General features: G+C 35.9%; 1 protein-coding gene across 1 annotated transcript in view; it reads left to right on the top strand.

Annotated features, from left to right (window-relative positions):
* SRFBP1 (serum response factor binding protein 1) overlaps positions 1-13,186 on the top strand; it is a 66,069-nt gene extending 52,883 nt beyond the window's left edge. The window contains exons 5-8 of the mRNA XM_007086849.3: positions 6,041-6,122; positions 6,909-7,617; positions 9,311-9,339; positions 12,935-13,186. Coding sequence (XP_007086911.1) covers positions 6,041-6,122; positions 6,909-7,617; positions 9,311-9,339; positions 12,935-13,119 — 1,005 coding nt within the window. The 3' untranslated portion in view covers positions 13,120-13,186. The remainder of the gene's footprint in view (positions 1-6,040; positions 6,123-6,908; positions 7,618-9,310; positions 9,340-12,934) is intronic.
* The last annotated feature ends 774 nt before the right edge of the window (positions 13,187-13,960 follow it).

A 13,960-nucleotide genomic window follows, 5' to 3' on the forward strand; every position in this document is an offset into this window, starting at 1 on the left:
TAAGAGAGCTTTTTCATTTTTAGACTGTTGTTTATATTCACATGTACATTCTCAAAATTCCTTTCAGAATTGAACACCAAATGCTTGTGTTCATAATAAATACCCAGATGCCAAAATAAAATTTTTCCATAAAAAGATGAGGTGTTTTCCCTTTTTTTATGTAATTTATTTGAAATGGAAGAATCTGGAGGTGTGTGAAAACCACAGTTTCCTGAGAATTTTCCATGGCAAATGTTGTGTCAGTGTTAAATAAGGAAAGCTGTGGTTCCTTCACACATCCTCTAATATTGTGAAGGCTTTTTTCATGCAGGTGTAAAAACTGTTCATAGAGAATACGTAACATTTTAAGTTTCACAATAAATGAGTTCATTTAAATTTAAGGTATATGACTGAATTTCTTCTATAAACCACCATAACATTTTTCATCCCTCCAAGGAGGTTTATCACATTCACTTATTTTGTACATTATTGTCTTAACCTTTGAAATTAGGGCAAGATTGTGAGCCTCGGAAGAGGATGTTTGTGTCCTTAATGTGTAAGTCCGTGCTTTCACATATTGACGCATGTTTATATAAATGTAAGTATCAGTAAATATAAAGAGGGAAAACGTAAGTGAGGCAGAAAGATGACCAGTAACAAAATAAGGAGGGGTAAAGGATTTGAAGGGTCTCATGGCAGCTTCTGCCCTGCTTGTTCTTGTGAGCTCTTACACCTCCCCCCGTGTCCTCAGCAGAATGGAGACCTGGCGGCTTGCAGCGGAGACCCAGGGCACTGCCAGCGCCACGAACCTGCACCCACTCAGTTCACAAGCCTCTTTGTTCATAATTATGTTTGATTCCTTTCCAGAAAGCTTGGAGGGGGCTTGAAGGGGAGTCACAGAATGAGAGAAAAGTGATCTCACATACTTTAGAAGAAAACTGATAGAGAACACTAGACTGAGTTCAGAAACTGGACTGTGAGTTTAGCTTCTTCCCAACTTGCTGGGTAATCTTGAAATCAAGTCAGGACTGTTTAGTCTAATTATTGGGTAAAATCATTGGTCTGTATTCCCTTTACCTCTTGTTAAAATTTGAATTCAAAAAAATGCATTGAATGAATTCAAATTGCTGTATTAAGAATAAACTTCAAAAGAAGTTTAAAATGTTAAATTTGGCATTGTTTCCTTAGAAATAAAGTTTATTTAAATTGTTGTTTTCACTTATAAAAGGTGATATTTTTAACTAAGACTTTTTTAAAATCAAATATTTTAAGAAATACATGTGTCACATTTTTTATTGGTCTAACTGAAATCCTTAGTATTGATAAAGCATGTAAGTATGTATATACCATTAACAGTTTTTCGGTTTGCCCTTTTTCCCAGTTAGAATTCTACTCCCCAAATCATAAGCTACTCAGATTTGCAAATTAGTAACAGACCATCAAGAACAGATCTAAATTAATTAAAAACAACTGGCAACTAAATGTAAGGAAGTTTGAAGGACTAGATGTACCTTAAGGAGATCTGTACAATGCATTCTTTTTACAAAGATTGCTGGTCAGCAAAGGGAAGAAGCTTGAATTTCTAGGAGTTTCTGCATTCTGGCTACTGTTGATTTGCCATGAGTTGCATGGCTTTAGACAGGGCACTATCTCTGGCTCTGCTTTTTTTTTGTTTTGTTTCGTTTGTGTTTGTTTGTTGTGTTTTTTCATTTCTCTAATAAACTCTTCCAGATCAAACATTCTGGTAATGCATTTTCAACCCCTTCCAAAGTCCTTTTTGTGTCAGATCTAAAAATGACAGGGCTGATCCTCTCAGTGTTCAATTTCATTTTGCCAGAAAAATGAAATGTTTTGTGCACCTTCACATACTCACCAAGATTTTCATGAAATTTCTACACTGTACTATCTCTTGATGTTTAAGTATTCTTAAATAGCTTTGACATTTTTTCAGATTTCAGTAGAACAGGAGTACTTTGTTCTCTAAGATATTTGGTGGTGGTGTTAAGTAGCTGACCTTATCAAAATTTCCAGTTTATAAAAATTAGAAGTAATAAGGACATGTTGAAATGTATATTTGCAGATATCATAGTGCACAAAGTAGGTTTGTCACATTAACTACAAGACAGTGTTATTGTTAAATAGATTTACAGCTAAATGAATGAGAATTTGAGAAACTATTTCTTTTCTTTTTGTCTACAGATGCTGATATAGTAACTTTAAATATTTTGGTAATTTTTTTTTTATTTTTTGTTTCTAGTTTTATTGAGATATAATTGACATATAGCAAACATTGTGTAAGTTTAAGTTCTACAACTTGATGGTTTGATACACATATATATTGTGAAAGATCACCATAATAAGGTTAATTAATTAACACACCTATCACCTTATATAATTAAATTTTTTTGTGTGGTGAAAACATTTAAGATTTACTCTTTCAGAAACTTGCAAGTATATAATAAAGTATAGTTATGTATAATCACCTGGTGAGTATTGGATCTCTAGATGTTGTTCATCTTTTAACTGGAGGTTTGTACCCTTTGACCGAAGTCTCCCCCTCCACCACTTTTCCTGCACCACTAACACCAGTCTCTGGCAACCAACAATCTGGTCTTGTCTCTGTGAGTTTGGGTATTTTTAAATTCCACCTATAAGTCCTACTATGCAGTATTTGTCTTTCTCTGTCTGATTTATTTCACTCATTGTAATGCCAACCAGGTTCATCCACATTGTTGCAAATGGAAGAACTTTCTTCTTTCTCATGGCTAAATAATATTCAGTTGTGTATATATATATGTATATACTTACATATATATGTATATAGACACCACATTTTCTTTATTCATTCCATTTATCAGTGGACTCCTGGTTGTTCCCATGTCTTGTCTATCATGAATAATACTTCATTGAACACAGCATCTCTCTGAGATAACTGACTTCATTTGCTTCTATTTTTAATTTGTTTAGGAGCCTCCTCTGTTTTCCCTAGTGTCTGTACTAGTTTTATTCTCACCAGCAGTGTGCCAGGGTTCCCTTTTCTCCTCATGCTCACCAACACTTGTTAGCTCTTTTGTTTTTTATACTAGCCATTCTGACAGGTATGAGATGATCTCTCATCGGGGTTTTGGGTGATTTGCATTTCCCCAGAGATTAGTAATGTTGAGCTTCCTCTCATGTACCTGTTGGCCATTTCTTACTTGGAAAAGTATCTGTTCAAGTCCTCTGCCCATTTTTAAATCAGATTTTATTTTTATTTGGTTTTATTTATTTGCTGTTGAGTTGTATAAGTTCCTTCCATATTTTGGATTTTAGCTCCTCATCTGAGATATGGTTTGCAAATATTTTCTCCCATTCTGTAGATTGCCTTTACACTTGGTTGACTGTTTTTTATGTTTCGCAGTCAGTTTGTAGTTTGATCTTACCCCACTAGTTTATTTTTGCTTTTGGTGCTTGTGCCGTTGGTATCACATCCAAAAAAAGTTATTGCCACAACCAGTGTCATGGAATTTTTTTCCCTACGTGTTCTTCTAGGAGTTTTACAGTTTTACTTCTCACATTTCATTCTTCTTAGTCCAGTTTAAGTTAATTTTTTGTGAGTGGTAAGATATGGGTCTCGTTTCATTCTTTGGCATATGAATATCCAGTTTTTCTAATACTGTTTATTTAAAAGACTGTCTTTTCTCCTATCATGTATTCTTGACTCCCTCATCAAATAGCAGTTTACTGTACATGCAAATGTTTATTTCTGGGTTCTCCTTTCTATTCCATTAGTCTATGGGTCTGTTTTTATTTTAATACCATACTATTTTATTACTAAAAGTTGGTACTATAGTCTTAGATTAGGAAGCATAATGCCTCCAGCTTTGTTCTTCTTTCTCAAGATTGCTCTGGCTATTCGGGGTCTTTTGTGGTTTCATACAAATTGTAGGATTTTTTTTTATTTCTATGAAAAATGCCATTGGCATTTTTATAGGGATTGCATTGAATTTATAGGTAGTTTTGGAACTACGGATATTTTAACAATACTAATTTTTCCAATCTATAATTACAGATACCTTTACAATTATTTGCAACCTCTTTGATTCGTGTTATTAAAGTCTTACCAAGTTTTAAGTGTAAAGATCTTTCACTTCCTTTGTTGTATTTATTCCTAAGTATTTTATCATTTTTTATGATACTGTAAATAGGATTGTTTTCTTTATTTTCCTTTTAGCTATTTCATAGAAAAGCAACTGATTCTTGTACATTGCCTGGATAAGTCCTTCAAACACAGTAGACTTCAAACTGCCATCATCTTGCACATACTAATGTGCTCATAAGTTTGTATTACTAAGGGAAAAAAAGCTTTATATTGGTCCATTAACAATGAAGAGTAAATTTAAAATAAAGACATTTGAGGCTGACAGCTCTACGTGACACACTAGTGAAATGTATTCACTTGTTTTATGAGATGTTTATCGAATCCAGCCTGTTACCAGTTACCGATCCAAGCACTATGTCTGTAGCAATGAGGAAAACAAAGCCCCTGCCTCACAGATTGGAAAATACCTTCACTGACATGCAGTGCTAAGTGAAGTGAAGTAAATAAAGAATTATGGCAAGTGTTGTGTTAGTTCAGATAACATTTGAGCAGATATATGAATAATAGGAGATGATCAGCCATGTATATATTTGGGAGTATACCATTCCAGGTAGAGAAGAGCTTATAGTGGAATAGCCTAAGCATCAGAAGGCAGTAAAGCTTGAAGAAGAAGAGATAAGGACATACCATCATCTGGTTACCTTTTAAAAACTCACTGTGATGCTATATGGAAAATCAGGTGTAGGGGAGCAAGTGACCAGGTTTGAGGATATTTCGTTGGTGCTGCAGGTGAGAGGTGTCAGTGAATTGGTCAAAAGTCTTAACAGCAGAAGTGGTGAGAAGTGACTGGCTCTGAATCTATTTTGCATTTGGAACTATAGGATTTGCTAAAGGAATAATTGTGAGCTGTGAAGGAAGGAGAAATGTGATAGAAGAATTCTTAAAGTTTTAGTTCTGAACAACCAGCAAAATTGAAATTACATACAGTAAGATAGGAAAGACTGAAGAAGTAGCTTTGGGAAGGATATCAAAGAATTCTCTTTTAATATGTCAAGCAGGAGGTTCATACAGGAGCCTCAATCTCAAGTTAGAGTAGCAGTTAGAAATTTGGAAGTTGTCAGCCTACAGATGATATTCAAAGAAATTATCCCAAATCATTGGTTTTTCTAAATTCATAAATATATTAACTATTATATATAATCAGCTTCCATTCAGGCATCATCAAGTTTATGAAGTGTTGGCTATCAGCCAAGCACTGGTAGAACATTCTGAGAGTACAGTAGAGATAGTGAGACATTCAAAATACAGATATTTAACATCAGATAATTTCTATATCTCTGTTAACTGGAATTTCAAACATTACAATATTTTGAATCACCCAGCTTAGTACTAATATGTTATTTGGTTCTTTCATATTGATTTAGTCTATTTTTAACTAGATTTTTTAAGCTCTTTGAAAGCAGGAGCTTCCCCCCCCCCCCTCCCCCCCCATCACACAGGATGCCTACCACAGTTCTGGAAATATACTAAGACCACAAAGAATATTTGTTAATGGATGACATGATAATTTTTTTAAGTTTATTTGTTTTGAGAAAGAGAGTATGAGTGGAGGAGGGGCAGAGAGAGAGAGAATCCCAAACAGGCTCTGCACTGACAGCACAGAGCCTAACCCTGGGCTCGATCTCACAGACCATGAGATCATGACCTGAGCCAAAAGCAAGAGTCTGCTGCTTAACCAGCTGAGCCACCAAGGTGTTCCTGATTAGATGATTTAATTGTTCAGGGCAGTATTATTTTTGTCACCATGAGCTTTATTTTTTCTTCATCATGGATTATACAAGTGATTTATCTAATGAGAATACTGACAAATTCCTGTTACCTAGCTCTTCGTTTTAAAAAAATTACAATAGATTTTCTTTTATTCACTTCTTAATAGTACTATCTGGCTTTTATTCCCATGTTTATTATTTCAATTTGCAGCCTGATTCTACTGCAACTGAAAGAGCAATTGCTAGACTAGCAGTGCATCCTCTTCTGAAGAAAAAAATAGATGTGCTAAAAGGTATGAATTAAATGACTTTTAAGCCATGTACCTAAATGCACTTGGGTATATGATTCTGAATAAATGGCTATTGATTTATTTATTCTATGGTTTTTTTTTTTTTTTCATTTTGAGGACCTTTTATAAATATCTCCTTCAAATATTTTTAAATGTGGTAAGGTGCCTGATAATATGGAAGTTATCTGATGTCTAATGAAAAATTAAATCTGTATTTTTTCCTAAATTCTAATATATAAATATGTATGTATTTATATATATAACATATATTCATGATAAATTTGAATACAATTGGTTTGCTAAATATTAATGTAATTCATAATATTACTTTTGATGTGGCCACGTACTCACATAATTTTCATTATTATAAAATGCGTTGAAAGAATTAAATGTTGTCACAGATTAGAAGATATTTATTTTTATGTTTGAAAGCACAATTTATAATGTGCCACAATCAGATCAACACAATTTTGCTAAAGAAATTGAAGTGGCCATTTTATTTTTCTTATTTGTATTCAGTGAAGTTTCCACTATTTTTCATAACTCCAAGGCCTGAAAGGATGGTTAATTTTAGAGTTTTAAATTGAATACCTCTGAGCATTTCTTCTCAGTTTGGTTTTTAAAGTCACTAGAGTTCTTCTGTGGGTTCAGATCTATCATATATATTTAATGTAATTGCAGTTCTCCTCTTAAGTATATCCAAATAGTTGAAGAAATACTGTACTGAAACAGTTATGTTTTATTATCTGTTTTAATGCTGAAACAAGTCATGTGCTATTTCTTTTGCAGCTGCTGTCAAAGCTTTTAAAGATGCAAGACAAAATGTTGTTGAAATTAACTCATCAAAGAATGCTTCAGTAGAAAATCATTCCAAGGACACTTTGTGTTCAAATGATGATGCCAGTAAGTTACAGCATGAAGGAACTATTGTCAGTGAGCAAAAAGAGAAAGAAGCCAAAATATTGGCAAAGAAACCAAGAAATTCAAAAGAAAAAATAACCAAGATGGAACATGGACCCAATGCTGTAGACATTCCAGATTCTCCATCAAAGCCTTCTGAAAGGGATTCTGTAGTTCCGTCTGAACCGCGGAAGACACCTGCTGACCCAAAAATGAAAACAATAAGTAAAACTAAAAAAAGGAAAGGGTCCGATAGCTCCCTTGGTGATAACAGTGATGGAGAAGAATTACAGGAAGAAGAAAAGGAGTATTTTGATGATAGCACAGAAGAAAGGTTTTACAAACAGTCTTCAATGTCTGAGGATAGTGACAGTGGTGATGACTTCTTCATTGGGAAAGTCAGACGGACACGAAAGAAGGAAAGTAGTTGCCATTCTTCAGTTAAGGAACAAAACCCCCCCAAAAAAGTGTTACCTGAAGAAGATCTACTTGAAACCCATCAGAATATAAGAAAAGACAAAAACCCGCCAAGTACAGAATCAAGGAAGTTTGAGTCAGTGTTTTTCCATTCTTTATCTGGATCTAAAATCTCCAGAAGGTAAGAGTATTTTTTCTATCCTAAAATAATTATTAGTTCTTAATTTTTTTAAAGATAAGAAATATCTGCACATCCTAACTACGACAGAATCTCTCCCAGCATACATGTAGTTTATAGAACACATCCTTTGTTTAGACTTGGCCCTTTTGAATGTTATATTCGGATCATATTTACAAATACACATATGGGAGGGTGCCTGGGTGACTCAGTTGGCTGAGCATCTGACTCACTTTCAACTCAGGTCATGATATCACACATGGTTCTGGGTTCAAGCCCCATGTTGGGCTCTGCGCTGACTGGAGCCTGCTTGAGATTCTCTGTCTCTTTGCCTCTCTCTGCCCTGCTTGTCCTCTCTCTCTCAAAATAAATAAATAAACTTTAAAAAAAGGGGGGACATCTTAAAATAAAAATTTTTAAAAATACCTAAATGGCAGTGCCACATTTATCCTGTAGCCAGGTAATTTGTCCAGCTAATTTAAGTTTATCTCTTAGATGACCAAAGTCTTCAAACTTTGAATTTGCTTTTGATGAAAACCTTTTGAAAACGTCTCACATATCTTACTCTTTAAATAGAACTTTCTGAAAAGAACAGTGGGCTTTGGGGCGCCTGGGTGGCTCATTCGGTTAAGCATCCGACTTCGGCTCAGATCATGATCTCACAGTTTGTGGGTCGAGCCCCGTGTCGGGCTCTGGGCTGACAGCTCAGAGCCTGGAGGCTCTTTCCGATTCTGTGTCTCCCTCTCTCTCTGCCCCTCCCCTGTTCACGCTCTGTCTCTGTCTCAAAAATAAATAAACAAAAAAAAAAATTAAAAAAAAAAAAAAAAAAAGAACAGTGGGCTTTGTTTTTGACAACCCAGAGCCATCATTATTTTAAACATCAGTCTTTTTCTTATGAAATGTTTGCTCTCACTGAGCTTCTCCGGACTCCTATGTATTTGGTAATGTTGCTGCCTCTGTCCCTGCTATTCACCACCACTTTCCACAGCTCTCCTGTGATAAGTCAGTAAGTTTAATTTCATTTGTAATTCTAATCTGGTAGGAGATAGCTTCACACGGTTAGCTTATTTCTTCAGTAACAGCTATTTTCTTCAGAAAATTGTTTTTGTAAAGTCAAGGATAATTTTTAATAGAACAGAAACTTGTGATGTTAACATTTTCCAGGGAAGTAAGTGTAGAAAGACACACAACCATATTTGGAACCTTAAAATTAATTAAAATCGTTTTTATGTGTCCCAAACCTGCCTCACAAGGCTCCATTTCTTTTCTCACTTGAGAATAACATACCGTTATCCCTTCCATCTCTCACAAAATGTAAATCTTAATTTTTGTTACATGTGACTCTTTCCTGCTTTATGAAGACTTTCGAAATTTTTTGTCTGGATGGTCTTCAAGAGTGGAGACAGTACATATGTAACCAAGATAGGATATTTTATGACCAGAAGTCCCTGTAAGAAAGTGGGGTGAGAAGGAAATTCACATGTTTCTGTTGTAATATTGGTTGTAAATACTGATTGTAAAATCAAACTTTGATACAGCTAAAACTTGGGGGGGGGTTATCATTTTTTTATTGATTGGGGGGATGAGGGAGTGCGATAGTCCTTTGAGTTTTATCCCTAGTTTATTTTATTTTATCTTTGTAAAGTTATTTATCTTTTTAAAGTCCTAATGGTCTTTCTTCTTTTGGAAATTACAGAGAACAGGCTCCAAAAAGCAAAACCCCAGGTATGTATTACTGGCTTCCTGCCCTTTCTATACAGTTAACTGATACTTTTCCAGAATGGAAGGATAAAAACTCCGGGTTGCTTAATAGTCTGAATGAATTATGTACCCACAGAAAGGGGAACAGAACATTTTCTAATTATCAGTGTGATTTTTAAATTGTAATTGGTTTTTCTGTTGTTGTTGTTGTTATTACCTATCTGTGCCAGGAGGAAAGGTGTAAATAAAACTTACCAGGACATATTGGCTCTATTTGATTTCTCTTGAACTGAGATACGTTATGTCTTAGCACCATACCATTAAATATTCAGTAACAAGTATGTTACTTTCTGGGTTAAGAGTAAAATCAAAGTATTTTCACGTTAATTCATAACAAGTCAAATTAAATATATTTGGGTAGTCTCATTTCTATACATAATCCCCGACTCTCACTGGCTTAAAATGATGAAAATCTATTTTTCACTCACATCACAGTCCACTGTGAATTGACAGAGGGGCTGTGTTTCATAGAGTAATTCAAGGATCAGGCTCCTTTCATCTCGTAGCTCCTTCCTCCTGCAGTTTCCTTTTGGCCAGCAGAAGGGAAGAAGTACATGGAGAATTGTGCACGAGGTTTTCATGGGCCAGGCCAGAAAGTGGCAGGAATCAGTTACACTCATAATTCATTAGCCACAATTCAATTATATGGTGCCATTTAGCCACAGGGGAGCTAAGAAACGTTGTCTAATTGTGTGGTTAGGAGGAAAAAAGAAAGTGGAATTTCTTAAACACGTCCCTTACCGGATGTGAGAGATTCCATTTCACTGCCCCTCCCCCAAACAGAGCACACTTCTCTCCTTCCCAGGGAATCCACCTCAGAGTCCCAGCCCAGCATCATCCATCCCCTGGATGAGGCGGTACTTTCCATCCGGTTTCCTGGATGGGACTGCCCCAAGTTTGGTGGCCTGGCCACTTAAACACAGACTGCCCGTCCCCAGCTCATAACCAAATATTTAGTGGCAGATCAGGGACAAGGTAACCACAATATAAACTTCCAGTCAGTTAAGAGAGAATTGGGAGGCACATAACATGTCTACCACTACTGAGCAAAAATTGTAGAGGAGCTGGAGGAACTTCCTTATCCATTGTTCTTCCTGGCTTCTGACTGTCTTCTTGGGAGGTTTTTGTTCTATGGCCACACCTGAAGCAGACGTTTGGTATAATTTCCTTGGGGGCTGCACCAAGTGACTGGTAAAAACATATGGTCCTGGAGACCGTTCAGAGTCTTTAACATTCAAGAGAGTTTTTTCAGCCCAGACTTAGGGTTTCTCTCACAACACAGGTCCCTCCAAAACTTAGTGGATTTCTGACTTCTTCATTTCCTGTTAGTCCATCCATGAGCTAGTCACCACACCACCAATTTTTTCCTAGAGCAAGTTGTCAAACTTGCTTTCTTTATGTTTGAGGGTATTTTTTCCCCACCCCAAGCATCATTCCATGTGTCTGCTGTGTTGAGACTCTCAGGTTTGGTTGAGAAGGCCATACTCTACTCTTAACTTTGCTCTGGGGCTGAATCTCCAGAGGCCTTTACTGCTTAAAATCTTAGTCTCCCGTCTAACTTTCAAAGTCCAAAGGCTTTTCTTAACCTTAAGTTAGTTCCCAGATACCTGGATTCTCTGTTGCTTTCAGTTTCTGTCTGTGAGCTGGCCAGTTCTTTCCTGGACACTGCTCTTTTTTGTAGTCTGTTGCCAAAGAGCCATCAGTACACTAATTCTTTTATTCTTTCCCACCACCTACCCTGGTGTTGGGAACTCCATAGGCATACAGCCTGCCTCCCAGGTTCTCACTTGGCAACAGTGAGAATGGCCACAGTTCTGCCCATTTCATTGGCATGGGAGATGTGCCCACTTTTCAGCCTCGGGTATCCATTTCCTTACCACCTACCACTGAACGGCCGAGCCAGTGCCAAATGCACATGTTGTGATGGCTGCATCCTCCTTCCGAGTGGCACTTTGCTCTTATTCGTAGTAGACTGGCTGCTGTAGCAAGCAGCCACCAAATCGTGGTGATTGAATTCTCATTCGTCACAGCCTTTGTGCTCTTTGCAGCCTCCTTCCATCTCGTGCCTCTGGGATTTCTCTGTGCTCTCTGGGAGCAGAGAGAGAGAAAGAGATTAAAGGATCGAATGTGAGGTTTTTCTGATCAGACCTTTTGTTCACATGTCTTTGGCTATAACTCAGCTTCATGGCCTCATCTAGCTGTGGTCAGGATGGGGAATGCATCCTGGCTGTGCACCCAGGAGGAAAAGAAAAGTAGGTCTGGCAGACACGTGGCATCTGCCTCATTTACCTTGTATTCAGACACAGAGTAACTGTAAACTGCAGGCACCCCCCACATTTTCCCAGTGAGGAGACCCAAGTGGAAGGGCTTTTGTTTTTTCGCTTAGCTTATATATTTATAGAATTTAATTTATAATGTGTTTACACCTACAAATATACTTTACCTAATTATCTAAAATATATATTAGTTTAGAATACTGCCTTATTTAAATCTCATTTTTTATGAAGCAGTTTCTTTTAACATTTAAACTCTTTGTTCTTCATCACTAGAGCCACTCTGAGTATTATATCAGATTTTTAGACCACATGTGATTTGTGTAGCATGCAGGACGTTTTGAATTCTGTGTACAATAAATGTTTTGGAAATGTTGTCCCAAACTGTGTGCGTTTGTTTGTGTAATGTTACGACATTTACTTTTTAAGGAGATCTTGAGAACGCTTTTGACAGTGAATGATGTCTAAGTTGCAGTGGAGAAATTACACTTCCCATGTACTACTTAAAATCTCTGTTACATTTTTGTCTCCCTTTCCCCCACCCTCATTCTATAAACATGCATTAATTCATGTCTTTTCTGGCTGATGTGTTTCTCACAAATGCTACTTTCTTGTTCAAAATAATGTAGTTTTAAGTATCTTATAATTTAAGAGGATGTAAGGACTAGAAGCAACTTGCCACCCTTGTATCTGGTGGATAATTTTATGATTGAAAAAGAGCTTTGTCTTAAATTGGAGTGAATTTAGTAATTTATCTCATAATAATTTTATGTTCAATAACAAGGCAGTGGAATCAATCAGTAGCCCTTTAAAAATTCATCTCTCCTCCCATCACCATGGTCAGATCGAGTATTTTAGTAAATACATGTGAATTTTCTGGCTACATCATACACAGATATCCTAAACTAATGATGTTCCTTTGAAAATATAAGATGCTCTTTTCTTTTTTTTCTTTTTCTTTTTTTTTTCTTGGCCTTCCATGTTGTCTGCATTGTTTCCTTTCTTAAACTGTTTCCTCAATGCAAATAAGACAGCACAACATACGTGAGGAGATACACAATAAACATCTGTTTAAAATATTAGAAGGCATGTGTCCCGAAATTGCCTATTCATATGTATATTACAATTTCAAACTATTCCTGTTAGACTTAGATTTTAAATTGTGGTATATTCCATTGAAGTAAAATTAAATTCCTTCTTTAAACGCTGATGTGAGAAAATGAAATGTCTTTCTCTTGTATGGTCTTTAGGCATTTAGTTTTCACAATTTTGCTTTCTCCTCCCAGGTTTTCGGCAAAGTGAACTTCAGCTCAAGAATCCGTTTAATAAGAGTGCACAGAGAGGACTTGAAAATACAAAACAGCAGTCACAGCTGCCTCTTCATCCTTCATGGGAAGCAAGCAGGAGGCGGAAAGAACAGCAATCTAAAATTGCTGTGTTTCAGGGGAAAAAAATTACATTTGATGATTGATTAGGACTTCTTTCTGTGAACCAGCCTGTTATTAAAGTTATGTTTACATAAGCTGTGCACAAATCAAGTACATACTTAAATTGTTTCTTAATAATATACCCGCACTCTTCCCTCTGTGCAAGAATTCTGAGATCACAACTCTCTCGGTCTTGGTCATGTGCACTTATCATGAAGTGAATATGACAAGTGTAGCTCTTGTTTCTTGCCTTGAAAATGAATGTTTAGGAGATATATTTTACAGTGGAAAATATGAGGAAATTATAGTTATTTAAAATAGATCATCTTTCCTAAGAGTTATTCTTAGCAAAACTAAGTTAACTTTTTTTATGGGTATGAAGACAATAAATTATAAAAATAAATGTTAATTTTTATTATACTTTTAATGATTTGTGATCTCTTTGACTTTTAAAATAAGTTCCCAGTTTTTGATTTCTGAATTTTATCTCTAGTTTTTAGGAAACATACGTGTTTTAGTGTAGCAACATGACCAAAATATTGGTTATATATGTCACTGCATAGAAATACTTGTTTATATCAAGAATGTATAACATGTAGTTACTTTAATGTGCTTTTATAGAAACATTTTTTTTTTGTGGAATCATGGGTGGGAATTTATTTATAAGGACAAATCCTGAAGGAGGTATGATTGAAGGAGCATTTCCAGAGAACTGAATGAGGTTATGAGATGCCTCACAGGGGAAGGGACTACTCTCACTATACAGTACTGTTATTTCAAAGGAAGACAGGATTTTGAAACTCCTTTCAAATGTTTCACTTTGGCTTCTCTGGAAGAAATTAAAGGTTCTTGGTTAACTAACTAAAGATAAGGAAATTCCTTGTT

This window comes from Panthera tigris, chromosome A1 (genome assembly GCF_018350195.1).
Source record: "Panthera tigris isolate Pti1 chromosome A1, P.tigris_Pti1_mat1.1, whole genome shotgun sequence".
NCBI classification, from domain to species: domain Eukaryota; kingdom Metazoa; phylum Chordata; class Mammalia; order Carnivora; family Felidae; genus Panthera; species Panthera tigris.